The following is a 13,222-nucleotide window of genomic DNA, read 5'->3' as shown; positions in this document are numbered from 1 at the left end:
GCTTGGGTTAAATATTTTGACAGTTTTTTAAAGTGGGATTTTGGAGATAAGTGGATTAAAACGGCTAGTAAAACTAGGAGACAGGGAACAACGGAAAACGAGTAACTTAAAAAATTAAACACTACGTGTGGTCTGTGCATAGTGAAATTAAAATAATGGGAATCACATCTGAAACAGTCAAAGAGGCCTTCATACAAATCTACACAAGGCCAAGTTTAGCAACCTACAGCTACTTTTGGTCTTCAGAATTGCAGATACACTATAGATTACAAGGATTAAATGTGACCTTAGGCGTGTTTTCACGATTTTAGGTACATTTCTCTTTCTGCGAGGCTGTAGAATGATGATTTGTAGAAATTGAGTAATATGAAAATTAAGTAGTTAATATACCTCAAATACAAATAATCCTTTACGTTTCTCTCCGTACCCTATTTTGTATCTGGTTCAGATTCTGAGATGAAAGGGTCAAATATCTGGTGACTTTCTTTTGGTTTGTTGAAAACATAAGAAATTATAACATGTTCAATTAAGAAGATTTTGTAGCAGGACAATCATCCCAAATGAACTTTAAAACTCAGAAGATTAAAGATGACAAAGGAATGCATTTTCATGGACTTTAATCTACATGCACTTGTAGTTTCAATGAATCCGGTGAATCCATCTATGCAGCTTGTTTGAAATTGTTAAGCAGATAGTGCAAATAGTGCAGATAGGGCAAGAAGTAAATCATGGATGGAAATAAGCCACCCCCATAAAATCGTATTTCATTTTAATGATCAGATTGTTCAAATATGTTATTTCTTTAGTTGTCAGAAAATAATGTGTCCCAGTCTCCAGTGAGACAAAGAGGGACTATTCCTCCGTTTCACCACATGAGGGATTTTCCTCTGAACTGAGCAACTCTAGTTGAGGTAAACAGGCGAGATAACTCACTGCACTTCTGCAGTGGGGCAGAAAAGGATACACACGATATGTGTGCTATTGGTATTTCTGTGCTTGCATGGGTTCTGTCAAGGTACTCTGGCTTCCTCCCACAATCCAAAGACATGCAGTTAGTGTGGTTAGGTTAATTGGTTATTCTAAATTACCCATAAGTGTGAATGTGATTGCAAATTCTTTGCTGTCTCTCGGTGTTATCGCTGCGATAGACTGGCAACCTGTCCAGGGTGTACCCCGCCTCTCGACAGCTGGGATAGACTTCAGGCTACCCGTAATAAGTGGAAGAGCATGGATGAAGTAGCAGCTGCTGTATGTGAAATTTGTTATAAATCCATAAAATTGAAAGATGCACATGGCAAGTTTTATGTTAACCAGACTCTAGACTTTGTTAAACACTTCTAAAAATAACCCTTTACGTGAACTTAAATAATCATGGAAAGGATTTCCACATTAATAAATGGCTTTCTATTCACACTTCTGTTTGTATTTGTGTTGGCCTAACAAAATTTGCATGAGTTGGATCATTTCCATCAAATTAAGTTGGACTCAAGTGCAGTAAATAAGTTGATTCATCATTAATTAATTAAGTTGGTCCAACTCAAGTACATTAAGCTGGAATAACAGAATTGCATAATGCTTAAATAAAGCAAGCTCTGACTGGGTCTTGAAATGCCAGATTACGTACTGAACCAGTGCCAAGTAAAGGCTTTTGACTTTGACCTACCTGAGACAAGTCACACAGTGGCTTCAGTGCTTGCTGTACCTTCTTTATCTTTATAGATATGACATAAGACAGGAAAGGGGGGACCTAGACCACTGTATTGAGGACTAGAGGCTTTGTTACATGGGTTACCTACTCTCCTGAGAGCAACAGGGGTGCCCTACTTTAGAACCTTTTAAAAAATCAAAGCAAATTCCAAAGCAGAAGTATCTTTACTGTCATATTTCTTTTTCAATTTCCAAAAATACCCAGTAAGTAAGATGCACTATGAATGTTGTCTGGTGTGAGTTATTTATTAACATAATAATATTTCATAATTACTGATCTTTCATTATTGCACAAGAAAACCTGAAAAAGAAATAATAAATTCAAATGCACAAGTATTGAATTCACAGAGCTTTTCTGCTTCCAAATGGAAAAGCAAACAACTGAGCGTTGAATTCACATTCAGTTTTCATCTCCTTGAAAGGGATGACAAAGCAATGGCTGGTGTCTTCTCTGCTCTGTTGTTGGCTCTCCGTCAAATTGAGCTGCACAGATGCACTTACCATCTGTGCATAACTACATTAAATCCTGCTCTTCTCCATTGAAAAAAATCACTTATTGAATAAAAGCTCTTCAAGTACATTCTGGTGTTGAACCAGTAAATAAATGAACATAAGAATCCACTTCAGTCATGAAAATATATATATATATTATTCACAGGTAGTATTCTGTTGTTCGTTATGCCTTCATGGAAGGTGAAAGGGCTACTCCAAACTGCCGAAGCAAGACAAGGTGGTGGCATAAATGCATACAGAAGGTGATGCGGGCTTAAAAATTAGGGTGAACGATGGCACAAACCAAGATATATTCACTGGCTCACTGATCACTAACATTTTGTCACTCCTCAACGGGAAGTGAGGGTATGCAGTGCTGTGCTGTACACGAAATAAATTAATCAGCTATGACTTCAAATTCAATCAAATTCTAAATATACTTAAACTTATGTTCAAGAAAAAAAAACATTTTGTTTTTATAAGACTTGTAAATTAAAAGAAAAAAATCGCAAAAATATATTATTCAAATAAGAGAATTCAGTCTATATTGTGTTTACAAATGTTTTCTGACTCTTAGAGAAAATAAATGAAGAAAGTGCAAAGCATGCAAGAAAACAGGACAATATGACAAACTGTGGCTGAATAACAATGATGGTTTGATGCTATATACAGCTGATCTGTCACATATGTGGAAGCAGACAGGTCCCGTGGCCTTTATGTGTCCAACAGTTTGGGTTCTTCATCATCAGTGTTTTCAGACACTACAGAATAGGAGTGTCTGTTATTACCGTGCATCACACTATCTGGAGTCAGAACTGCAAGATATGGAGCTATGCAGAAGACGGATGGAGGAGAGTAGTTATCAAGTTCATACACAGGTACAGCAGCATTGGTCCAGTGTTGGGCTCCAGCTCCTTTCATTATCAAAAGGCATGCCGAGGGTCTCACATAGTTTCTAAGAGGAAAGCAAACAATATGTTTGGCTTAATAGAAGAAAAGTTGAGAAACTGAATAGGCTCTTTGGGTTGAAAATTAATTAAAACATTTATATATAAGCTAACAGGAAGACGAAGACAAAAATCTCTTACTTGTCTTACTCTCTGAAGGAGGACCATGCGTGGAGTGGCACTTAGTTTTCTGCAGTAAGAGGATCCAGGAAAACAGTTTGTTATTACACTCTTTGAATTAGGATAGCAAAGAGGTTTCAAAGATGCATAACACAAACACAAACAAGTCTTCCTTTCATGTTTACAATAGATATTACACACATATTGGCTAATTTGCGTACATGCAAAATTTACATCTAATGTTGTTACATAAGTTCAAATCTAATCAAGTGAAATTTACTTGAATGGTACACATTCATATTTGAATTAATAAACTTTTGATCTTATATATTTCAGATGCATTTTACTAAAAAAAAAAAAAAAAGAGAAGCATTTTTAAAATTGTATTTTGTATTATTCACTGTTTACTATAAAGTAAATTTTGCTGTAAGGTGAATTTCGTATTTACCTTGCGATTTAGTTGATAGTGCAGACTCCGGTCTGACAGCCAGGGATGTTTGAGGGACTCTGTTGCGCTCATCCTCCAGCTCTTGCTTTTCACCAGAAGACGTGTGATAAAGTCTTTAGCTTCATCTGAGACGTCTTTAAACTCCTCTTCCTCAAAGTTCCACTCACAGGCCAGGATGTTGTTCAGCGTCTCGTTGTCATCATCCCCCAGAAACGGAGACAAGCCGCTGAGTCTGGACATTAAGAATAATACAGACGTTAGGAACCGTACAGGTTGTGTCTCTGTGTGTGCACTGAATGAACTCCTTGACTCACAGCATATAGGTGATGACTCCAAGACTCCACATGTCCGTGGGGAAAGACACAAACTCGTAGTTGATGACTTCAGGAGCTAAAAACTCAGGCGTTCCAAAGTTGACCTTTAGCTTCTCCCTAGGCTTATACCTGTCAGAGGAACCAGAACCATAAGAGAAAAACATACTCAAATAAACCAGTGCATGAAAGATGAGGTGACTATAAATCTTACCTCCTGGCAAGGCCAAAGTCAATGATTTTAATCTTGTTAGTAGCTCTGCTGACACAAAGAATGTTCTCAGGCTGAAAAAGAACACAGATTCTGGTGTCACATATACCGTGTTTTAGAGGCCGTTCTTCTTTTTGGCATAGGTGCAAAAGATAAAGAAAAGATCACAGGCAACACCCTAAATTTTATTTCTTTAACAGAGATGGGAGCTTTTATTTTGAAACTTTAGAAACTTGTCTTTTCATTAGGCTGTTTAGGCTCCAAATGAATGTTGTAACATATTGAAAAGTAAATAAAAATACTGAAAGAGATTATTCCTACTGTGATGCGAAGACTCAAGTAGGTTTACCTTGAGGTCGAGATGTAAGATGTACATTTTATGCATGTACTGCAGCCCTTCACAGATTTGCCGTATAAACAGCACCGTGTCCAACTCTGTGAGGTTGTAGTTCTCGTCAATGATGCGGTCAAACAGCTCCCCTCCTTCCACACTACCACACAAAGAGAGACACTGTTACAGCCAGTCCGAGTTTGTAGAGGCTCTTTTTGTATTGTCACAGACACCTTGAGACAAACTTACTATTCCATGACCAGGATGATGTCGTTACGCGACTCAAATGCAGCGTATAGCTGAATGAGGTTGGCGTGGTTCAGCTGGTTCATCACCTGGATCTCATTCCTCACCACCTCCTGATAGACGGAAATGAAATGTAAATCAAATTTAAAATCACATATAGGAAAATGACACGTAAATATGGAAGTTAATGAATGACAAAACTATATTAATTTTAATTCAATTGTATTTTTTAGAGCCAAATCACAACAGTTGCCTCAAGGAGCTTTATATTGTAGGTTAAAGACTCAATAATACAGTGAAAACCCCAACAAACAGAAAATCAGCCACGAGCAGTACTTGGTGATAGTGAAAAGGAAAAACTGCCTTTTAATAGGAAGAAACCTCTAGCAGAACCAGGCTTGGGGAGGGGCGGGGCCATCTGCTGTGACCAATTGGGGGTAAGGAGAGGAAGACAAGAAAAAGCCAGTCCGCAAGATTTTTAAAGCTTGCAAGGAATACATTATGAACACAAATAACTAATGCTTGTCTTGAGGATTTTCAGTGTGTAACATATCAGCTTTTGAATTTGTAAAAAAAAGACCTTAAAAGCCAAGTGTTGGTTATATTTTGCCTTATTGAAGCATGTCAAAAATAGCAAGAGTGCCTTTTGCTTCACTGCACGGACAAAATCACAATCATTCCTCTTTGGACCCTCATATCATAAAACTGGAGCGATCAAACAGGCAGGGTCCTTTCTATGATTTAAGCTACTGCAGACTGCTGTAGAAAGGTTGGTTTGGTCAAGATGGTATGTTTGGGACGAGGTAGATCAAATCCTTCATGGCAGTTTTTGCTTGTGGTTCAGTTTAAAATGTTCAATGGAAACAGAAGTTACAGACATAAGGGACTTGATTAAAAAATAAATATTTGTATTAGCAGCATGCAACTCATAGCAGCCTGTACTACAGCCATTCGGGGGCATAGTTAGATACAAATAACACAAAACAGATGTACAGTCAGACACAAAGTGCCAGCTGTGGGCCATTTGAGGATCTGGCTACAAGTTTAATGAGCTTTTTAAATACTTCAGATTATAATCTAACCACACAGCTATACTCTGACATCTGACCTCCACTACATATCTAGTTGACTGAGAGAAATAAAGACACAGTGAGGCTGACAAATGTCCATTACCTCAGCGCGTCTATTTTTAAAATCGAATCCTTTATAGCGCAGTAATAAAAGTGACCATGTATTAGACTGTCTGAGAAAATTGGCATCTCAGCAGCATCGCTAAACCTGGATTCTGTTTCGTATTCAGCATTAACCAGCCAATCATTACTGCACCTTCTCTTTCTGGCTCCGGGCTTTGATGATCTTGGCAGCCAGAGTCAGACCAGACGAGTTCTCTACGCACTTGTGGACTTGTCCAAAACGTCCCCTAATGAAAGAAAAGCAAACACACGGAGGAGTTAGAGGTGTGGACAGATGGGATGCAGAGCTGGAGAACAACCGTTCTGTAAATTGGATTTTTATTATTAAAAACAAATATTTCTGGCACTGAAATATGATGTTTCACGTTTGATGGTATTTGCTGCTCAAGAGTATTTGGATACGGTTTTGATTGGTTTTGTTCAGGATCTCTTTAATGTTTATGTCGGACCAATTAAACAAAGGGGTTTTATAAATCAGCTGCCATTAAAAAGCTGAAAATTCATTTAAATATCAAAATAACAATTTGTTTGTGACTCTTACTTATGTCTATACATTATAATAGTTTATTGACTTGTTTAGAAATTCTGGCTATGCTCTTGTGTAATTTGACAAATGTGTTTGCGTGCTAAGGAGTAATCTTCTATTTGAGAGGCAGGATTTAGCGCTGGTCTGTTACATCAGAGAGCCCCCTGAGGGTCAGCACCATTTGCCCTTTGGAGGGCAACTAAAATTATTAGCGCAGGGTGTGAGATCGTCTGTTATTTCATTATTGAGGGCCAGTGCACACTAAGCATCTGTGCCTGTAACTGAGTGAAATGAAAATAAAGTGTTGTAATGAGAGATGAATGTTCTGAGTGTTTCACTCACCCTCCCAGGACCTCCTCTCTGTTGATAGTGTAATAGGTGGCGATCTGGTGGGGTTTGGGAGTAACGATGCGGTGGTCAAAAGGTGCTAGCGGTGGAGGACTTGAGTCTAAAGAAGAAATGAAAAAGAAAGGCAAAGAGAAGACAAGTTACTGTTACTGAGTGCAGGGAGGGAACGGAAGGCTGAGGAAGAGGTCTCAGCACCCAGAAACAAAGTAGTTTAAAATAGCAGCATGCCAGCGTCTCATTATGTGCTCCGCCAGCTGTGCTCGCTGACATGTTAGTGACGCTCGCACAGGCATGCTGTTATGACACTGAAGCTGATTTAAAGTCTGAGGAACGCAGAGGCAAATGTCATAAAGTAACTCATCAAGCTGAGTCTACACGGAGAGCCTAAAGGATGCATGAATACTGCGCTGAGCAGTCCAGGATTTTGAAACACTGAAGTCATGAAGCCTAAATGCATCTTTTATGGATAGCACTGGAAATGAAAAAAAAAATACCTCAAAGATGCACTATGAAAAGTGTCTGATCTTTTTTTGCCGACTGTCACATCTCTTTTATTTGCAGCTTATAGCAGATTCAAACAACAGAGGTTGACCTAAAGTGCTTTTTTACATCTTCCACCCAAAAATATATTAAAACTGAAAGGTGTGTTTTGTTGTGTTAAGTAAAAATCACTGTGTTTTAATGATCATTAAAATGTGTTTTGAGTTTTCAGATTGATGATGATTCATCTCATTCATCATGAAACCCTGTCCTCCTCTAATAGTGCCCTGCATGTTCTTGGGATTGGATCGATATTGAAATTTGCAGTATTGCACAGCAGTACTTCTTGATCTTTGTCAGTCTGTGGTATCTACTCCCTCACATACACATTGATAAGATACTGCATGTATACAATATATTGACTGACACTGACGGTGATTCAGAGGCCCAAATTTCAAAACACAAGTTCCTGAAATCTTTCCTTACCTGATTTCTACAAACACTCCCACTTACATGTCGTAGCATTAGTTGTAGAAAGTAACAGTCTACACCCCAACCTCCCTGGACACTTCAGAAAAGAAGCACTCACACACTTTCTTACCAATAATAAACTCCTTTATTTCCTCCGCCGCCTCCCCTTCGTTTTCTGTCTTCGCTTGGTCACATATGGAGACCTGTGGCTCGGCTCCCTCTACGACCTGTCCATCAGCCCTTTCCACTTTACTGTCCTCCACCCGGCTCTTTTTGAGGTCGTCTTTTCCTAGGTCTTCTTCTGGGACATGGCGTTTGCTACAAGCAGCCACATCACCAGCCTCCTCGGAGCTTCAGAAAGGAAGGCACAGAATATGAATGTGTGATGTGATTTGAAGTTCCCCTTTTCCTCCCCCAACAAAAGAATTTCCTCTTAGCTGGCTTGATGATCCAAAGAAGTAAAAGTAAAGAAAATAAAAGATAACTTAATGAATTTAATAGCAAGTAGCATAAAGATATATGGTAGCTTTGCTAAGACACACCTGTCATACTGAAGCACAGAGGCCCTGCAGATCCAGGCTTTTTCTGATTTTGATGATTCTTCTCTATGCGTTGTCTTCACATCATCTTTCACTTTTCCACGATTTTCAAGACTAACATCTTCTCCATTTTGCTTTTCTTCTTCTTTTTCTTGTTCTTCTGGCTCAGAGTCTTCAAATATACCCTCCTCTCCTTCCTCATCCTGCCTTTCCTCAGCCTCCTCCTGCCTTTCGTCTGACTGGGCAACAGAGGTCTGTCTTCCACTTCTTCCATCCCCCTCAGCCTCTATGTTTATGTGCGAATGCTCGGTGTTCTGCCTGTTGAGCTTTTCCACCTGTTCCTGGAGCACAGGCTCATTCAGGGAGGAGGTGTCTGTAGTGAAGAAAATACATGGATACAACCAGATGTTTGGTGAAAATGCTGTATTATATTTACTAAAAATGAATGTAATCAGATGATTGATAATCCTCAGATAGATGGAATTCACTCATCACATATTTACATCTTATGCTAGTCTGGGTGGTATTATTGTAGACAAATACTGTTTAAATTTTATTCACTTTGCCTTTTGTGTTCTGACCGTTTACATGTTGGTCAATGTGAATGTATCTTATTTATTTAGATACTGTTTCATTCTCCTACTTGGGTCTCTTATACTGTCTTCCCTCACTTTTGCCAGATTGCTATGTCTTCAGTGTCTTTTTGCATTTTTTTTCTCCTCATTGCCTGAATTTGTAGTGTTTTGTTTGATTTCTCATATATTTAAATAAAGGCTGAACTGCCTCTTGTCTCCCATTTGTGCTGTTATCCTTTAAACATGATGAAAACTGTATTTATGTCTGCCAAAAAGTCAGCAGATGTAGCAGTGCACCCATTGCAAGACTTCCAGGGATCATTACATAGTTTGTCTACATATAAGATTTACATTTTTTAAAGGCCTTCTTAATATGTTTCCCATCATTTACTTATATTTTATGTTTGTATGCTAAACAGAACACATATTTTATATTACAAAAAAAATTCTCAGAAATCCTGAACTGGTCTCCCTGTTATATTAAAGTCCATGATGTACATATATTTCAGATTTATGATGTATTATATGCAGATAACGAGTTTAGAAATTTTGTGGTGGGCTCTGCATAAACTTGTGATTGTGGATTGTGTAATATCTTGTTTGAGTTTACCTGACGTTTCTTGCGGTTTTCTCTTTTTCTGGCCCTTTAAACCTTTCAGGCTCAGCTTGGCTTTTTCCTTATCATCCTTTGCCTGGATGTTAACAGAGGAAAGAAAGATCAGGTTTTAGACATTGTGCGTAACATTCAAAAGTGGGACAAAACCTGCACTAGGTGGAAACTTCTCATAGAAAGGAAAATTGCTGATAGATGCAGATATTTCCATTTGTGCAATAATGTGACAACAAGCTTCAAAACAGTCTCAGTTTCTGTTGCGAAGGTTTTCCCTCATAACTCAAGTGTATTGATGTCTTGCTCAGCAGATGCCTCCTTCTGGCCAAAGAGGAAATATGTGGCATTTCAACTATAGCAGTTGAAATGCTACACATCACTCGAATCAGTTCCACACTTTAAAAGAGAAATATTCACTTTATCCCTACATACAGTATATCTGACAGTCGCCATATGGTGCAATAAATCTGTCTCCTTAACCCTGTATCTAAAAAAAACCCTGAATCAGCAGTGTAACTATAGATTATATGAATGCATGAACTATACAATATATCTTGCATGTGTTACACATCTGTAACATATATTCATATTTGGTTACAGCACTAGGGCGTGAGTCTCTCTAATAAATCATGGCATTAAGAACTATTAAGAATTTGAACTGAAGCTGTGCAGCTGCACTGCAAGCTGATAAAGACGTGGTCTGGGAAAGATAACCAATGTGACATTAATCATTTACACCTCGGAGGCCGATCACAGTCTCAATGGTAAATCACTTAACATTACAGCAGGCACAGCAGAGCCAAGACCAGCCACATAGGAGTCATAGCTAAACTCACAGGAGTTAAACGGCAGAGTTTTAAAAAACATTGCCATTTAAATGTTATTTGAACTGTCACATATACACAATATGAATACATTCAGTCAAGAGGATACCAATTCAACCATGCTCACTATACAGTGAGACCATTCACTTTCACTGCCATGTTCAAAATGCAGATAAAAATGATGGAACTTTAAAAGTGCTTTCGCTAGATTCTAGTGGAAAACTTGCTCATGATGTCGTTTAAACCTCTCACCTTCCTGTTGGCTTTCCGTCCAGGCTGTTTGAACAGAAGCTCCACCAACCTGGAGCTCTTTACCACCTCACCGATGAAGCTTATCACCTGCTGGGTGCCCTCCACCAGTTTCTCCACCCCCTCCAACCTGCGTCCCTGACTCTCCATGTGCTCGCTGGCCCTCTCCACAGTTCCATGCAGCTCCCTGCATACTGCTTCTACCCCAGACCCACGTCTTTTTCCATGGCTTTCTTCACGTATTGAAGCTAGATCCAAACCCATACCCCTGACATCCTGCGACAGGCCATCCAGCTTGATCAAGACAGTCTGTTGCATGTTGAGCAAACACTCCATCTGAGAGCTCAGGAAGTCCATTCGACTTTCCACAGATCGCAGGGCAACATCATGAGGAGAGCAAGAGGATGATGATGAAGAAGAGGAAGAAGCAGCCTGAGACTTTTCTGATCCATTTAGAGAAAGCTTCCTTCCACCTGGCTTCTGCCCGTGAAGAGGGTTTGGATCATAGACCTTGGCTAAAGAGTTAACAAGGCTGGAGTTCATGATTGACTTAAATGTGGCTTCTAATAAAAAGCGTTTATTTAATCTAAAGTCCAGTTACTCTCACAAAGTCTCAACTAGCACAAAAAACATAGTGCCAGACAAAGCTGCAGACAAGTTAAAAGGACTGGAGGGACAACAGATTGCTCTCTTCCAATCCTTCACCACCGAGCTGAGTTTTAAGAATAGCAAATGGCTGTTCTCCCAATTACAGTGCAACACCCCTGTGGACGTAAGGGACTCGGTGGCCAGTGATAAGAGCTGAGGGCTCGAGTGTACAGCGGGGGATGCTGGGGAGGGTCGCTATGCGACATTTGAGATACTTCAAAAGCCCTTCAGTCGGGTGTTAGAATCCCAAGAATGCTGAACTAAATATGATGCTGTAAAAAGTAAGATAAACAAATATAGTTTAGGGCCAATAAAGAAAAGCATAACATCTCTAAACCTGAAGAGCCCGTGCCATTTTTCAGCAGGTTTAGTCACATTACACCATTAATCACATTTTCATTTTGTTTTTCACATTGTAACAAGATTGAAAGAGGGATGCCAGCACGTGCGAAGTGGTACAAAAGTTACTAATTAAAGAGGACTGAGATTATCATTTTATCGCTTTTTATACCTGACTTGTTTCACTCAGAGGAGCAGAAAGGATTTAAATTTTTACCAAATCACGACCATTCTGACTATTTAGCAGACTGTTTTCTATCTTTCTGCAGTGTATTGCTGCATTTTTGAGTTATTTTGATTGTATTTATGGTTAAATATGAATATTAAAGATTTTCTTATTTGCTGTTCATTAAGTTTAAAAGTCATCATTTATTTTACAGCTCACTAATCCTGAGCACACACTGTTCAAAGACAGAAGTTGAGTAAAAGTTAAAAGGGTTTGGTTTCCTCTGGAGGCCACCAAGTGGAAAGAACTTCCGAGGTTCCCAATATAAGCCTGCTGTCCACACACCGTGAGGGACACAAAGACAACGGGACACAGGTGATCCAGCTGACACCTAAGAACTGTTGATGCAGAGGAGAGGGGGATTGTGGGAGAGGAAACTTCCTGCACATGTGTTGCTGTACAGAATTAAAGAGGACAGACATACACACTGTCACTGACACACGAGTTCATATTCATGAACAGGCCCACCTACTGAGACGTGACTCTGCACATTGACCTCAAACTTTTCCACATCTCAGTACAGTCTATCTGGAGTAGGCTGAGCGACAAAGCGCTGGCGCCTATATACTAGCACCCATTTGTCAACAACGGAAAAACCTGACCTATACTCTGCTCCTCATGCTGTTCCCAAGTACGGACAGCTCACCAGCTGTCAGGGTTAACACTTGTATCCCCAGTGGCTATTTGCTATTGAAGGTGAGAATGATAAAGGACACGGTGCAAGTGCAGACAGAATGCAAAACATATGGTTGAAATACATGTTTCCTTACTGAAGGAGATCAGTAATCCGGCAAAAGTGTTTTCACACCGAACTGCTTTATAAAGATTATTGCAAAGCCTCTGTTTGACATTAATCAAAGATAAAATACTGTAATTAGTCAGGGTCTAAAATGATATTCAGTGAAACTTCAGAAACAGACCTCATGCTAAAGTGGATTATTGCAAGTAAACATATAGAAAAATCTGTTTTTTGTAGCTTTTTCAAGCAATTGCTTTGTACGGTGGCCCTAAGAGGTCAAACTGTTTAAGAAAACACCTGAAATTATAAGAAAAACAACTGCAAAATTACATAAAATGCAACAGAAGTTGTATAAAACACAAAGGACGTAGAAAAAAATGCAGCCCAAGCTCACAAAAAAATAATCATAAAACATGACAAAAATACTATATGAGGGAGAAAAAGATGAATGCACAATGTCTTCCATCTTTTCCATCTCCATCTGAGGATTCAGCAGTGCTGTGAAGGAGGAAGAAGAGGGAAGATATTGTGCATTCATCTTTATCCTCCTTCACAGCACTGATGAATCCTCTCCTTCATGCCTTCACTATCTCAGTGCAGTGTTTTGGTTTCTGTCACTTCAGGAGCTGGTCCGTCACAGTT

The 13,222-nt window shown here is 39.2% G+C and overlaps 1 protein-coding gene across 3 annotated transcripts in view; it reads right to left on the bottom strand.

The window, feature by feature from the left end:
• Positions 1-1,934: 1,934 nt before the first annotated feature.
• mylk4b (myosin light chain kinase family, member 4b) overlaps positions 1,935-13,222 on the bottom strand; it is a 34,830-nt gene continuing 23,542 nt past the window's right edge. For 2 of the 3 annotated variants that reach the window (XM_085138066.1, XM_085138067.1), the window contains 12 exons: positions 9,556-9,637; positions 8,374-8,743; positions 7,962-8,182; positions 6,875-6,980; positions 6,140-6,233; positions 4,817-4,926; positions 4,586-4,727; positions 4,240-4,310; positions 4,029-4,157; positions 3,715-3,946; positions 3,288-3,336; positions 1,935-3,154 (listed from right to left, as the gene is read on the bottom strand). In XM_085138066.1, the coding sequence (XP_084994192.1) occupies positions 3,144-3,154; positions 3,288-3,336; positions 3,715-3,946; positions 4,029-4,157; positions 4,240-4,310; positions 4,586-4,727; positions 4,817-4,926; positions 6,140-6,233; positions 6,875-6,980; positions 7,962-8,182; positions 8,374-8,743; positions 9,556-9,637 (1,617 nt within the window). In that variant the 3' untranslated portion in view covers positions 1,935-3,143. Of the gene's footprint in view, positions 3,155-3,287; positions 3,337-3,714; positions 3,947-4,028; positions 4,158-4,239; positions 4,311-4,585; positions 4,728-4,816; positions 4,927-6,139; positions 6,234-6,874; positions 6,981-7,961; positions 8,183-8,373; positions 8,744-9,555; positions 9,638-10,631; positions 13,080-13,222 lie in introns of those variants that run through there. The other variant, XM_085138065.1, reaches the window with a different exon arrangement.

The sequence above is a fragment of the Neolamprologus multifasciatus genome, chromosome 17 (genome assembly GCF_963576455.1).
Source record: "Neolamprologus multifasciatus chromosome 17, fNeoMul1.2, whole genome shotgun sequence".
NCBI classification, from domain to species: Eukaryota; Metazoa; Chordata; class Actinopteri; order Cichliformes; family Cichlidae; genus Neolamprologus; species Neolamprologus multifasciatus.
This window is presented reverse-complemented; position numbering and strand designations above follow the sequence as displayed.